The 16,785-nt window shown below is 40.0% G+C and overlaps 1 protein-coding gene across 2 annotated transcripts in view; it reads left to right on the forward strand.

Moving 5' to 3' along the window:
• Positions 1 to 489: 489 nt before the first annotated feature.
• The window catches only part of LOC137036418 (zinc-binding protein A33-like), a 53,483-nt gene continuing 37,187 nt past the window's right edge, over positions 490 to 16,785 (forward strand). Inside the window, exons 1-5 of one of the 2 annotated variants that reach the window (XM_067410570.1) lie at positions 490 to 1,109; positions 1,207 to 1,302; positions 6,527 to 6,757; positions 6,835 to 6,857; positions 6,939 to 7,114. In XM_067410570.1, the coding sequence (XP_067266671.1) occupies positions 714 to 1,109; positions 1,207 to 1,302; positions 6,527 to 6,757; positions 6,835 to 6,857; positions 6,939 to 7,114 (922 nt within the window). In that variant the 5' untranslated portion in view covers positions 490 to 713. The remainder of the gene's footprint in view (positions 1,110 to 1,206; positions 1,303 to 6,526; positions 6,758 to 6,834; positions 6,858 to 6,938; positions 7,115 to 16,785) is intronic. The other variant, XM_067410571.1, reaches the window with a different exon arrangement.

Below are 16,785 nucleotides of genomic sequence, written 5' to 3' on the forward strand. Positions count from 1 at the left end.
TTGGCGTATAAATACTACGCCGAATGAAAATGCAAACTCGTAGCATAGATACGCAGTAGCAGGAGACTGGGTTGGATCTGTACGAGTTGGGGACGTGTCAGTGAGAAACATGGCGAAAAACAACAATACTTATAGGTATTTAGCAGTGAAATTGTCAGGCTTTTCTATGTACAAACGAATATGATAGCATTATAATATAACAATATAATATATAACGATAAAGTTTTCAACAGCTTCATAAATTAATTAAAAACATAAAAAAGCAAAACACAACTAATACACATTCTAGAAGTAGAAGTGTTGTATTTTTGTGTAATTGATTAAGTGAAAGTACACACCATCTTACTCCGATGAAAGTCACTTGAACCTGCCGTCGTAAACATGAATTCCCACCTCGTAAATACAAACTTTCCAAGAGGACTTGAATGCTTGCCCTGTTTAAACACACCCACGTGATCAGAAACTCCACCTTCTTACAACACTTACCAGGAAGAGACTGACTTATTATTTCTTCTTTCTGTCATTCTAACTTTGTCTCGACAAAAGCATAAGAGAATCAGCTATCAACGAAGATCAAAGAGAAAAACTTTCAAGAAGGATTTTTGAGAAGTTTGTTTCTGAACAGACAGCAGATCTTTGAGGTTATTCGTTTTTGAAACCATCATTCAGAAAGTGAAAGTAAAGTTTAGACTGCAGGAGCTCAAACTGTGAAAATGGCTTCACTATCTGAACATGATCTTTCTTGTCCCGTGTGTCATGAAATCTTCAGTGTTCCTGTTCTTCTGTCTTGTAGTCACAGTTTCTGTAAAGAGTGTCTTCAACAGTTCTGGAGAATCAGGGAAGCTCGGGAGTGTCCTGTCTGCAGGAAAAGATCAGCAAGAAAACTTCCTCCAGTTAATCTCGCGTTAAAGAACTTGTGTGAGTCGTTCCTGAAGGAGAGAAATGAGAGGCGTTCATCAGGATCTGAGGAGATCTGCAGTTTACACAGTGAGAAACTCAAACTCTTCTGTCTGGAGGACAAACAGCCTGTGTGTTTAGTGTGCAGAGATTCAAAACAACACGACAATCATAAATTCAGACCCATCGGTGAAGTGGTTTCATCATATAAGGTAAGACGGATAAACACTTGTTTCAGCTTATGTATTACATATATGAACATATTACAGAAATCTCTGGTGTCTTATAGATTTTCACTTTAAATTCTAGGAGGATCTCAATACAGCACTGAAGTCCTTACAAGAGAAACTTAAACACAATGAAAAGATTAAAGGAAAGTTTAACAAAACAGTTCAACACATCAAGGTGAGGATTGATTCTTTTGACATATTCAAGAGTTTATTTAGAAGAGCTGAACTGATTTGTGTGATATAATTACATGTTCCTTTATTGACTGGAACACACACACACACACACACACACACACACACACACACTTTCACACACACAGTCGTTCGTGTATATCGGTGATCAAGTGTGTATATCTCTGTCAGCTGGTTATTCAGCAGTGGGCGGGAATAATGTGTCAGTCCTAATCCCATTGGCTAGCACTCACCTTCCGTGTTTTCATTTGGCCGGTGTTACAATATATTCGGTTCCTGAAATATTCTGTTCCACTGGGTGGCGCTTACGCGAATATTCATGATATCCTTCTATTGTGGGCGTGTCCTTGAAACAACGCGCAAGCGAATGGAACTGAAAATATTAGTACACACTCCTCAAATCGCATCGGTTTAATGGATTATTTCGAAAAGGTAATAAAATATTCAAGCAACAGTTCACATGTTCAAAGCAATAGTTTGTGTAATATGATAAATCGTCAGAGCTATTTTGCCTGATTGAGTAGCTACAGGACAGGCATTCAGATAAACAGTAATGATACATCAGAGCAAACATGAGCCAATAACCTTGTTTTACGCTGATGTGTTTTCTGTTTAGCTTTTTTATTTATTTGAGGATTTAAAAAGTATTTGAATAGTTTGATTAGTTTGCTTCCTTTGTTGTAATTCTGTGTATAGCCTGGTGTTATTATTCTGTCATCCTTAATTTCTTGATTATTTTGATATTTTCAATGTTTATCACCACAGTAAGACTAACATAGGCTACCCTTTATCAACACCAAACTACAAATATTTTCTCATGTTTTACTGGATATCATGACAAATTATCATTATAGTCCAACAAGTAAATGCACACTTGATGTTATTTGTCACATATTTTTGTTGCAAAGCAACATCATTTTTTTTTTTTTTTTTTTTTTTTTTTGAGTTTTTCACTTTCAACTTTTTTTCCAGCAAATTTCTTAACATGTAAATATTTGTACAAACAAAAAGATTAAACAACTGAGACATAAACTGAACAAATTTCACAGGCGTTTGATCAACAGAGTATCTGAAAGTCTGATGTGGCACCAGCTGCTTTACAGAGCATCTCATCCTCATGGACAGCACCAGATTTGCAGCTCTTGCTGTGAGATGTTACTCCACTCTTCCATCAAGGCATTTCACGTTCTCAAACATGTCTGGTGGGACTTATGGTTACATGTGGTTTGGCACTGGAAGGACAATCAGCTGTCCTTCTTTCTCCCTGTAGCACTGTCTCAGGCATCTTCATGTGTGTGTGTGTGTGATGGAGGGATTCCCTCCGCTGTTTTGACTCCTTTACAAATTTTAGGAACATTGCAGTTTATTGCTCTGTTCACATCTGCAGTCCTCATACCTCCTGCAGCAGGACTGAGGCACGTTCGCACAGGTGATCAGAGACCCTGGGCATCTTTATTCTGGTGTTTTTCAGAGTCAGTAGAAAGGTCTCTTTAGTGTCCTAAGTTTTTGTAACTGATTACCTTGATTGACCTATAGGTGCATGTGAAATAATTGAAAAACATGACAAACATTGTTAAAACCTTTTCTAAATATCTGTAAAGCTTATTTGGATTGTACAAAATTATCTTTAAAATATTATCCTGAAATTTTTTTCATCTTTTCTTAGTTTAATTTTTTTTAAAAACAACAAAGTCAGTTGTAGCCTATATAAATATTAAATACATTAAATGTTATAACAAGTACAGAAGTTATGAATGTAACTCAAATTGAAAAGACATTTAAAAATTCAAAACAATGTGTGAAAAGAAGCAATGCTAAATGTGAGGTTCTGAGGTAAATATTAAAACAGGGCCTTGGCACTCGGGAACAGCCTTCATTATGTCCGGATCACACACTGCCAGAGCCATCCAAGACTTCAGCTCTCACATCCAGCCTGAAACAGACAGTGACTTTACAAGATGATGAGTGTAATGTGGAAACATCACAAAAGCAAAACAAAACCATATGACATTGGTGATAATAACAAGTATAACGTCATCTTGTAAAGTAGCTGTCTATTTTTTTTCTGTGCATTTGTGCTGTATTACCTCACAGAATAAATTATATGATTATTATCAGAATTTTTTTATTTGACTGCTTTTGAAATTGTTTTAAATCAGGTACATAAAGTTGTTTGAGTATGTGTTATGTTTGACACATTTCAGGGTTTTGTGCTGCAATATCCTGCCTTGTCAAACTTTAAATAAAACTAAACTAAACTAAACTATAATTTTCTTATCATAATTATAATATTTTAAACAAAAATAACATTCTTTAAGTAGCTGCTGGCATGAAGACTGTCATCAAAACAAAGCCCCAAAGATTTATATTCCAAAGGAATATTTTATTACCTTTTCGAAATAATCCATTAAACCGATGCGATTTGAGGAGCGTGTACTAATATTTTCAGTTCCATTCGTTTGCGCGTTGTTTCAAGGACACGCCCACAATAGGAGGATATCATGAATATTCGCATAAGCCCCACCCAGTGGAACAGAATATTTCAGGAACCGAATATATTGTAACACCGAACACAAAGTGATTAATATTCATGAGCCCTGAACTGAACTGCTGATATTATGAATCTACCTGAGGATGTGATTGATAATGTGTATGTTCACCGGACAGACACAGAACATCTACTACTACAGCACTAGTGCTTCAGAAATTAAAGTTGTAGTGAACTAACCTACATTTACTCACTCACTCTTCATGCTGCTCCAGAATCAGTTGGTCTTTGAGATGATTTAAGTGAATGTGGTTCAGAGGTTGCATTAGACTTTAACATTGTCCGTCATTTTGACGGACAGGGTCGTAAAAATTCCGTCATAATCTACTATTACCCGTCATTTTAATTTTCAAATTTTAATTATAATAAGACATTTAATTGCTTTTTTTTTTGGTTCACATTTTCAGTTTTAATTATGAACCTACAGGACGATATAGGCTTATCCATTTATTTTGAAGAACAGATTAACAGATTTGACTGCGTAACTTTTCATGTTCAATACCACACCCCGCAGCAGTGTTGAGCGCTTTACATTAAAAAAGTAATTAGTTATATTTACTTCTCACAAATAGAAACGCAGTTAGTAACTGAGTTTCATCATTATAAAAGTAACTAATTACCAGGGAAAGTAACTTTTGCATTTAAAAAAAATTAAAATATGCCAAATAACTTGGATGCAACCAATATTAAAGGGATAGTTCACCCAAAAATGAAAATTTGATGTTTATCTGCTTACCCCTAGCGCATCCAAGATGTAGGTGACTTTGTTTCTTCAGTAGAACACAAATGATGATTTTTAACTCCAACCGTCTGTCAGTCATATAATGCGTGTCTATGGTAACACAATTTCTAAGAGTCGAAAAAACATGCACAGACAAATCCAAATTAAACCCTGCGGCTCGTGATGACACATTGATGTCCTAAGACACGAAACGATCGGTTTGTGCGAGAAAACGAACAGTATTTATATTATTTTTTACCTCTAATATGCCACTATGTCCAGCTGCGTTCAGCACTCGCTTAGTGAGGTCTGATCATGCTCTGACAACGGCAGTAATGTCTAGCACTCATTGAAGTATATGCGCGAGACATCACTGCCGTTGTCAGAGCGCGATCAGACCTCACTAAGCAAGTGCTGAACGCAGTTGGACATACTTCATCTTTGCAGCCGACACTGATTTAGAAAACATTACTTTATTAATAAACAATAAAATGTCTCCTTGCTGTTTTAGTCACATTCATAAGACAATTAAATTCCAGTCGATCGTTTGGTAGGCTATATGCTGTTTTCAGTTGATGAATAAACAGTACATAGTGCGCCTCCCATCCAATAAATCGCAATAGGCTTAAAGCTTTGTGTCTCAGATTTCAAATTCTGTCCATTTCATTAAGAAATCCAAACAATAAATACCGTTTTGGCGCTCTTTAATGTGGCGTGATAGATAGCTTCTGGGTACTTGCCTGTGCGTTATCAAACGCATAGCAAAAGATTCGTGCCAGTTTAATTTTTGTTCTAGATCCAGTGCTCTGCTGCTACATTGGAGCGCACTCGCCACCAACTGGACACGGGTGGGAATTACAGTTACAATTTACAATAGATCACTCTCAAGGCCCGGTATACTTCAAACAAAGTTCTTTTTCGTTCTTCGTAAAACGAAGTTCGAAATGCGTGACCATCGATATACTGTAAACGAACATCTGACGCCGCCCACACTGCTGAGAGCGACGGTTAGATGAATATGTAAATATGTGCCATGCACTTTCTTCTCAGTAACAAAATAAACACAACAAAAATGAGAAAACCGCAAGCATTTATTATAGAAAGCATAATAAATGCGTCTAATCATAACAGAATGGGAATGAGCACGAGCTCTGCAAAGTAGCACTCCAGTCACATCAGGTCTTCATATAGCACTTTATTCAATAGATTGCTTAAAATCAAGCAGCTTCACAGTATCAAACATGAAAAACAGTGTTAGTGCCTCATTTTTTTACAAGCACAACTTCATTTTGTACTATAAAAGCAGCTATCCAGTGTGTTCATGTTTTCACCCACAGAGATCTTACCTCAATGAGTTCAAACACACGAAATGAGTCAAAGACTCGTCCCACGCGAGAGAAGGCGAAGCCTCAGCGCACACCTCCTGTTATGTTATCGTCACAGACCAATGGTGGCATGAAGGTGTTTTGCAGCTGAAGCGAACTTTTCCTGAAAGTTTGCTTTGGCAAGCCGTTTCGAACTTCCAAAAAGAACACAAAACGAAATTTGTTTTGGCCTGATTTTGTTCGAAATGACGTTGCATCAGTTCGTTCTTTGATTTCATTTGAAGTATACCGGGGCCTTCAGTAATCTGTCAACGTGACAGATGGCCTTCATATTTTTCCGTCATTGATAAAAAAATTCCGGACGGACAACGATGGACAATTTTCGGTTAACGCGACCTCTGATGTGATCTGATTTCAGTCTCAAAGTGCAAAGTGATTAATATTCATGAGCCCTGAACTGAACTGCTGACAATATGAATCTACCTGAGGATGTGATTGATAATGTGTATTTTCAGCCTACAGACACAGAACAACTACTACAACAGCACTAGTGCTTCAGAAATGAAAGTTGTAGTGAACTAACCCACATTTACATAATGTGATCTGATTTCAGTCTCAAGCTGAGCACACAGAGCGTCAGATTAAACAGCAGTTTGAGAAGCTTCATCAGTTTCTCAGAGATGAAGAAGAAGCTACAATCACTGCACTGAGGGAGGAAGAGGAGCAGAAGAAGCAGATGATGAAGGAGAAGCTGGAGGAGATGAACAGACACATCTCAGCTCTTTCACACACAATCAAAGACATGGAGGAGATGATGAAAGCCAGTGACATCTGCTTTCTGAAGGTCTGATTTCAGATCATTGGTTGATCATTGGTTCATTGATTGAGTTCTTGATGGTAAATGGTGTGTTTGTTCTGCAGGAGTTTCCAGTCTCAATGGAAAGGTGAGTGATCTGCTCCTGTCTCTGGTCTCTCTGGTTCTGATCCAAAGCCACTGCAGTTCTGACTCCTGAATGTTCTTCCAGAGTCCAGAGCTCACAGCCAGATCCACAGATGGCTTCTGGAGCTTTGATTCATGTGCCACGGTACTTGGGCAACCTGTCGTTCAGAGTCTGGAAGAAGATGCAGGACATCGTCCAAAACAGTGAGTCTGACTGCAGAAGATCTGAGCTGGAAATGATGGAGGGGTGGAGAGTTAGAGGTGCTTCATGATAGATAGATATAATGGCAGTTTAATTTAGTTTTATTCTGTCTGTTTAGATTTGATTTTTTTTCAATTGGAGTTTGAACAGTTTTGTCTCATTTGAACTTTCTCCTGTAGGATTTTTCAGAGTTTTGATCATCATTTTTAGGAAAAATGTAAGTCTAAAAAGATAAAGCAACACGAGTCAGAACAGTCTGAGGGTTTAGTGGTTGTTCAGAGGAGTTACAATTAGTAAATTTAGTCTCAGAACCATAATAATAATAGTAATTTCTCAAGCCAACATAAATAGTTAGTCAAACACAACAGTCAGTGAGAATAAACTATTTTAAACCAATAAAGACTATAAGAGTTAATAAAATGAAGATGATCAGATGCACACTTACAGTTCCCTTTCGAGGGAACTCGCGCTGCCTCCGATAGGATCACTTTTGTGGTCCCACCTTGTGGCCCTCAGGGGGCTGTTCTGCCAACCCTGCCACCTCTGGTGCTTCGGGGCGCAGCAGTTCCAAGCGAATTAGTGACGCAGAGCTCAGAACACAAACACGACGCTGCGTCACATTTACATCCTCTGAGGAGAATAAATTTACATCAAACATGTGCTGTCAATACACTAGAGGCCAGCCTCGAGAGGCTGGTTCCCTTAGTAGATTTTCTGGCAGAGTGGAAATCTCTTCAAAATATCTAACGTTGGTTCCTGCAAATTATAGAGAAAGGTTACAAAATCCAGTTTTGGTGCGTCCACCTCTATTCAAAGGAGTGCTGCAGACAACAGTACTTCCACAGCAGGCTCTGGTGTTGGAGCAAGAAATAAAAACTTTATTTGCAAAAGAGGCTATAGAGAGGGTTCCGGTTGCCGACAGGGAGTCAGGGTTTTACAGCCGGTATTTCTTGGTTCCAAAAATGGATGGGGGATTGCGTCCTATTTTAGATCTATGCCATCTAAATAGAGCAGTACGAAAGTTCAAGATGCTGACGATAAGTCAAATCGTGACTCAAATCAAATCCGAGGATTGGTTTGTCACTATAGATCTCAAGGACACATACTTCCAGTTGCTATCGACTTTCAAGATGGTGCCAGTTTATGTGGCCCGCCGTCTCCTGCTCCTGGTTGTATGGATGTTTGTCGTGTTTTTATTGACTGTTTTAAATACTGCAGACTCTCTATTGGTGTATGATTGCCAAACACTACTTAACATTAGATCAGCTGTTGAAAATACAGCGATCTATAATGTTAATCAGGGTGGAAAGAACAACTCGCCCCCTCCTCCACTCATGTGTGGATTACCTGACTATCTTTGTTGGACCCTATGCTCTCCCGGGAGGAAGAAGCAACTTAGACGCCGTGGTAAACGTGGTGGTCTACTAGTGAGAGTTAGGACTTTGATGGCCTTGTTTCCAAAGGCTGATCCTCACTGGATTTTATCCGAACTTGACATCTGACTCTTGGGATCCTGCGTATAAGTGGCTGGTACCTGTTACTGGTGTGGATAAGGAGCCTTCGGCCAACATTTATCGGCCTCCTCGTCTTAGAAGAGGTGGTGTGTACGTTTCGCTCCTCTGACCCTTTGATCGTGCTGAAAGACTCAACCCCAGTGAGGTTTTCCTTGGTGAATGCTAGATCACTAGCCAACAAGACTTTTATTTTGAATTACTTTTTCACTTCCAAGGACCTGGACATGTTGTGTGTGACGGAGACGTGGATTAGTGTTGGTGAGTCAAGTGTGTTTTCAGAAGTTGTACCTCTGAATTGTACTTATTTTAATTCTCCATGGCTTATGGGTCGAGGAGGTGGAGTAGCAGCTATTTTTAAAGAACACTTAAACTGTTGTCGTCTGTCAGTTTACTCCTATTCCAGCTTCGAACTCAGTTTTTTTAACTAAGTTTGAGTTATCCGGTGTTGTGCGCTGTTGTCTATCGCCCACCCAAATATAACAAAGACTTTATTGAGGAGTTTTCTGATTTTTTTGGCTGGAATTATGACAAAATATGATCGGGTCTTAATTGTTGGGGATTTTAATATCCATGTGTGCTGTCCTGTCAAACCCTTGGCTAAAGCCTTTCTTAATCTGGTGGAGTCTTTTAATTTAACTCAGCTTGTGGCTAGTCCCACACATACAGTCATGGCCAAAATTGTTGGTACACTTGATAAATATAATCAAAGATGACTCTAAAAATAAATCTGCATTGTTTATCCTTTTGATCTTTAATTCATAAAATTAGCAAAAAACTAACCTTTCATTGAAGGAAAAGAATTGAAAGTGGGGGGAAAATCACATTATGAAATAAATGTTTTTTTCTCCAAAACACATTGGCCACAATTATTGGCACCCTTTTATTCGATTCTTTTTTGCAACCTCCTTTTGCCAAGATAACAGCTCTGAGTCTTCATCTATTATGCCTGATGAGTTTGGAGAACACCTGACAAGAGATCAGAGACCATTCCTTCATGCAGAATCTCTCCTGATCCTTCAGATTCCAGCTCCATGTTGGTACTTCTTCTCTTCAGTTCACTCCACTCATTTTCTTTAGGGTTCAGGTCAGGGGACTGGGATGGCCATGGCAGAAGCTTCATTTTGTGCTCAGTGACACATTTTTGTGCTGGTTTTGATGTTTGTTTTGAATCATTGTCCTAATGGAAGATCCAACCACAGCCCATTATAAGATTTCTAGCAGAAGTGGTCAGGTTTTGATTTTTATCTGTTGGTATTTGATAAAATCCATGATACCATGTATCTGAACAAGATGTCCAGGACCTCCAGCAGAAAAATAGGCCCACAACAAGATCCAGCAGTATATTTAACCGTGGCCATGGGGTAAGTGCTGTAAGTGTTTTGTGTTGTTTCTAGTTTGATTTTAGTGCTGTGTAGTTGCTAGGAAGTGTGTTTACTGTGGTAGCGTTGCAAATCGCATTTGTTCTCGTTTCACTCTGAGTCAGCAAGGCGTGGCCTGCTGAACTAACTAGCATTGTAACAAGTTGGTATAACTGTGTAAGTCTACCGCGGCAGCCCTTGTGTGAAGCCCTCCTCGTTGAAGACCGAAGAGTCACAACAGATACATCGTTCTGAGTCTGCCCTGCGAAGGGAGAAGACATAACAGATATACCATTCTGAGCCTCTGGTCCATCCAGAAGAGACAACAACAGATCCCATGATCTGAGCCTACAGCTTGTGAGGCAGCAGCAGAGATGACCACGTTCTGAGCCTCTAGCTTGTGAGGAAAGAGACATCAACAAACACTACGTCCAGAGTTTCCGTCCAGCGAGACAGTAACGACATCTGCAACAAGGTTAAGCTCAGGAGAGCAAACCTTCACTTCAAGGTACCTTCGTCTGCGTGTTCCAGATTGTTAAGGACCTTCTGCACCTACACCAGGGCCTCATCTGCGTGTTCCAGATTTTAGGACCCTTTGGTGCTCCAGGAGATCAGCATCCCACAGAGCTTCGTGTTCAAGACTGTTGAAACAGATTCTGGCTCCTCTCCCCACTGCATTGTCACCCAGCACAACCAGTGGAAGACGTCACCGTCATCGAACTCAACCAAGTGGAACGTAAATATCACTTAACCAAACCTCTTTCCAGAGACCTTGGCATTGTTGTATATTATCAGTATATAATTTCCTTATTCCCATTAGATGTAATATAGCTGTTGTTAGTTAATAACAAATAATCTCTCATTTATTTGTTTGGTGCATAATAAGGTTCTCCACCTTATTATTTTCAGAGAAACAGTTTATCTTTCCATAAGATAACGTAACTCTTCCATAGCCACACCCAACTTAATCACTTGTATTCTATGTATCTTATGCACTTTATTCCTTTATCATTCATAGTATTCATTTAGTAGTTGTGTTAGTTATTCTTGTTTATCTTTTTGTTAATTAAATTTATTTTATTACACTTGTGTCTTCCTTGTGCTGATAATACAGAAGAGGTTCTACAAGTTAGCAATATCACCAATCTTTCAGATAAATCAGCTGACCACTTTACATTAATTCTAAATGAATGAAAGCCCCTGTCAGGAGTGTTCTCATACTGCCAAGGTAAAAGACCTTGAATAGTGCCCTGAACTAGGAAAAAGGGGAAGTGGTCATCTGATGTACTCATAACCACACCTTAAGAGACGTGTGATCCTAAAATCACAACGTCAGCGGTGACGTGAGTACCAATCCCTATTTTACTTTGTGTCCTTTGATGGACAAAGTAAAAATCACTACACCACCGAGCAACGACACCGGCAAGGCACTTGAGTATTGCACTTTTCTTTTTCCTTTCCTCTTTATACAGTGTGTTCTTGTCTGTCTTTTGATCTGTTTTAGATATGTGCTTTCAAATTACCACTATTACTAACACTCGTAAATCACGTGCTACACGTTGGAGGCAGTGTAACCATAACAACCTGCGTAGTTTACCCATGTCATCTAGTACATTATTTTCTATTTCTGTTGGGCTCTGGAATTGTCAATCTGCTGTAAACAAAGCAGACTTCAGTAATGCTATTGCTACTTATTCAGATCTCCATCTTATGGCTCTGACTGAGACATGGATCAAACCAGAGGACACTGCTACACCACCAGCCCTCTCCTCTAATTTCACTTTCTCTCACACCTCACGCCAGATTGGGAGGGGTGGTGGTACTGGTCTGCTTATGTCCAGTGAATGGAAGTTCAATCCTTTACCATCTCTCTGTGACAATGGCTCATTTGAATCGCATGCAATTACCATCACCTACCCTGCTAAAATCCATGTTGTAGTTGTTTATCGTCCCCCAGGTCAGCTAGGTAACTTCTTGGAGGAGTTGGATGTGTTACTCTCATCCTTCCCTGAGGATGGTACTCCTCTTCTAGTACTTGGAGATTTCAACATCCATCTAGACCAGGGGTGGGGAACGTTGATCCTGGAGGGCCATTGTCCTGCAGAGTTTAGCTCCAACCCTGAAAAAAACACTCACCTGCCTGTAACTTTGTAATCCTGAAGATCTTGATTAGCTTCAGGTGTTTTTAATTAGGGTTTGAGCTAAACTCTGCAGGACTATGGCCCTCCAGGATCAACATTCCCCACCCCTGATCTAGACAAACCTCAGGCTGCTGACTTCCACACTCTGCTTGCCTCATTCGATCTCAAGCGAGTGGCCACCTCAGCTACCCACAAATTAGGTAACCAATTGGACCTCATCTACACACGCTGTGGCTCCACCGACAATGCACTGGTTACTCCACTACACACCTCAGACCACTTTCTCATCACTTTTAACACTCTGAGGTCTAAGGTATCACCGGCGATACCACCGCGGTTTTTTTCTTACCAGTGTGAAAGAGACTCAAAATTAGTGGTGGGCCGTTAACGGCGTTAACGTGCTGCGTTAACGTGAGACTCTTATCGGGCGATAAAAAAAATATCGCCGTTAATCTATTCTGAAAGTGGGGTTGGGAGCTGGGTCTATTCTACGCAAGTTATGATGACTTTCACCTTGATATTTTAGCGCAGATGTATTCCTAGCCGAACTGACCCTTCGCAAAGACCCGCCCCCCTTAGTTACTGTTGCTTTGTCCGACAAGCCGTGGCGCTGTCATGCCACACACAGTGATTAATGCATCATGGAGCAAAGAGGACACTGACTGACAACACGTTGACAGATAAGACAGAGCAGGTTACTTATGATATTTAACAAAGTCCCAGCTTTAAAACTGTGTAGTTTTTTTTAAGAAATTCAAACAATAAAAACCGTTTTGTTGCTCTTTAATGTGTCGTGACCATGGTCGTGACAGATTGCTGTAGCGCCTCAGCTCAAGAGGCTCGTAAACCGATCATCTCTTACTACCAGTCCATTTATAGCATCAAATAAACATGAATGAACATGAGAATCAATGTTGTTTCAAACGCGGAAAGATGTCAATATACAAATTTTTTCAAGTTTAACTCTAATTCCTATCTGCTTTGTCGGACAAAATGGCGGATTACTTTTAGTCAAAAGTATGTACTCTTTCTGTGAACAAAAAGTACTTGATTGTGTAGCAAAAGAGTAGACAAGCTTTGGGACATACTATCACGTCATACAAATGCGTCTTTGCTCTCTGTCGCATCCTGTCACCGTAAACTGCCCTGTCAATCATCTTACATCCTCCATATTTCATTTAGCTAATTTCCTACCGTATCGGAGAGAAATACAGCACGTTGATCTGCAGTCGCGAGTCTTTCATGTAGAGAACTCTCCTCATATTAATGCATATAAAAGTTAATGGCCAATCAGATCTTTATAAAAGTCCACATTGGTATTTGCAGATGAAAAATAACACATATAACATTAAATAAATATTTTCTATCAGTTTGAACTGATTATTAGTCACTCAAACCTCTCAGCGTCGATCGTGCATATTCGCCATGTTTTGTAGTTGTTAACACTTTTTACTCGTGTTTGTAGTTCTGAACTGAATCCTCGTCCAAAGCGCAATGGGTTGTGGGCAATATTAGCCTCTATAGTGTGCACGGATCCACACTTCGAAAATCTACTGGAAATAGTAGACCATCCGGGGACTTTTGGCATACTCTTTTCAACATACTATGCTTTGGGACACACTTATTTTAATCTCACATACTATTTAGGATGGATAGTACGGACATTGGGACGCAGGGACAATTTGGGTAGGCCTATCTCACATATTCTGAATGTCTTCGGCAGAATTCAAATGAGCCATTTTAATCTAGATTAATCTAGATTAATTTCAAAATTAATCTAGATTAATCTAGATTAAAAAAATTAATCTATGCCCACCACTACTCAAAATACTCCGTCAATGTTGCACATACAATTAAGAGTTATACACCATTTTAATCTGTTGAATATCTTCTTTTATTTGTGTACACTCAGAGTAAAAACAAAATGTTGTGCTTTTTGCAAAATAAAGAAAACTAACATGATGCGTGATCTCTCGTCTCCCTCTGAACAAAGTCCAATCTGATAGTTCTCGGAAAATGAACTGTAACTTAATGAATACTAATCACAAAAAAATTAGACTTATAATTGTTCAGACACTTTGCATCACAGAAATACATTATATTTTAAAGAATATAATAGAATACCATTATTTTAAATTGTAATAATATTTCACAGTATTGCTGTTTTTTCTGTATGTTTGATTTACACCATAATGAGCTTTGAGACATGATCACAGAGGGTTTTTTCACAGCTTACCTGACTGAAAGAGCTCATTATTTATGCAGCTCATTAGATCTCTTTATGCAATTCTTTTGTCTTCTCAGGTGAGAATCACCCATTATTCATGATGATTCACGCCTCCACGCATACTGTGTTTCTTGACCAAAGATGTTTTAGAAAATTTAAATCTCTCTGTTGTTTTATATGAAGAAGTAGGAAGGATAATTTTTACATAATTTTGAAGCAAAAACTCTAGTCTACAACCTCCAATACCCAGAAGTCTTGTGAACACAGATTTAATATTATTTTTTTGGCCTTATTTCCGTGACTTAAGTTTTTTATTTTTTCAATAACCACGCATAAACGTTATTCCTTCAAAAACACAAACATGTACATACATGTTCCTCACATATTATGGTAGCCTAGTTTGTGCTGAATACAGTGTAATGACACTTTTGCCATTAATGTGTTTATGAACAACTGAAAAAAGCACAAATGTCAGGGCATGTCAAAACTTCTCCAGGCCCCAAATCAGCCTCAGACTCCAGAGGGTTAATCTCAACCTGACCCCTAACTCAACACACACTCCACCACATGTTACTTTTCGGCGAAACTTACGCTCTCACCATCTCAACTATCCTCTTTGGTCTCATCCACACTTCCTCCCCCTAACCAGTTCTCATCACTGGACACTAACAATGCTACTGATACTCTTTGCACCACTCTAACATCTTGCTTAGATAACTTCTGCCCCCTTTTAACCAGACCAGCCCACGCCACCCCCTCTGCCCCCTGGCTCTCTGATGTTCTCCGTGAGCATTGGTCTAGACTCAGGGCTGCAGAGAGGAAGTGGCACAAATCTAAATATCCTACTGACCTTAGCTTATATCAGTCATTCCTTTCTTCTTTCTCTACTGATGTCTCCAATGCTAAAATCACATACTATCACTCTAAAATTAACAATTCGACTGATTCCAGCACACTTTTCAAAACTTTTTCTTCTCTTCTCCCTCCTCCCCTCCCTCCCACATCAGCTCTTACAGCTGATGACTTTGCCACATTCTTCACACAGAAAATAACATCCATCAGCGGCCAATTCTCCACACCACACACTGACAATAACATCTTAACGGAAAATACACAAACCCTCTCCTCCTTCTCCATGCTCTCCGAGGCAGATGTTTCAAAACTCATCCTCTCCAATCACCCTACTACCTGTCCGCTATACCCTATCCCCACTCCTCTTCTTCAGGCCATCTCCTCCTCAATTCTACCTGCACTCACTCACATTATCAATTCTTCCCTTCACACTGGAACATTTCCTACAGCTTTTAAGCAGGGTAGGATTACCCCACTGCTTAAAAAACCCACTCTGAATCCAGCACTTTTAGAAAACTACAGACCAGTATCCCTTCTTCCTTTCATTGCTAAGACACTGGAGAGAGTTGTATTCAACCAGCTGTCTACTTATCTCACACAGAACAACCTCCTTGACGACCACCAATCTGGTTTCAAGTGTGGCCACTCAACTGAGACTGCCTTGCTCACAGTCACCGAAGCCCTGAGACTGGCACGAGCGACTTCAAAATCATCAGTACTCATCTTACTGGATCTGTCTGCTGCTTTTGACACCGTTAACCACCAGATCCTCCTGTCAACACTCATGTCGAAGGGCATCTCGGGAACCGCACTCCAGTGGTTCAAGTCTTACCTCTCAGGTAGGTCCTTCAGGGTATCTTGGAGAGGTGAGGTGTCCAAGTCACATCATCTTGCTACTGGGGTACCTCAGGGCTCAGTGTTTGGACCACTTCTCTTCTCCATCTACATGTCATCACTAGGATCTGTCATTCAGGATCATGGTTTTTCCTATCACTGTTATGCTGATGACACACAACTCTACCTCTCATTCCAACCAGATGATCAGACGGTTGCTGGTCGTATTGCAGCCTGCCTGACAGCCATTTCTGCCTGGATGAAGGACCACCACCTTCAACTCAACCTTGCAAAAACGGAACTGCTTGTGGTCGGTGCCAACCCAACATTTCATCATAACCTTTCAATTCAACTTGGGTCATCAACCATTACTCCTTCCAGGACAGCCAGGAACCTTGGAGTGGTGATGGATGATTGTTTAAGCTTCACAGATCATGTTGCTACAACGGCCCGGTCCTGCAGATTTGCCTTGTACAACATCAGGAAGATTAGACCCTTCCTATCGGAGCATTCCACACAAATTCTTGTCCAAGCTCCTGTTCTATCCAGACTGGACTATTGTAATGCTCTCTTGGCTGGCCTTCCAGCATGCACTGTCAAGCCTCTTCAACTGATCCAGAATGCTGCAGCAAGACTGGTCTTCAACGAGCCGAAGAGAGCGCACGTCACTCCTCTCTTCATCAGTCTGCATTGGCTGCCAGTAGCTGCTCGCATCCAATTAAAGGCTCTGATGTTTGCCTACAGAACGACCACTGGCTCTGCACCGCTATACCTTAACTCACTACTTCAGACTTATGCGCCCTC

Source organism: Chanodichthys erythropterus, chromosome 14, assembly GCF_024489055.1.
Source record: "Chanodichthys erythropterus isolate Z2021 chromosome 14, ASM2448905v1, whole genome shotgun sequence".
Taxonomy (NCBI): Eukaryota; Metazoa; Chordata; class Actinopteri; order Cypriniformes; family Xenocyprididae; genus Chanodichthys; species Chanodichthys erythropterus.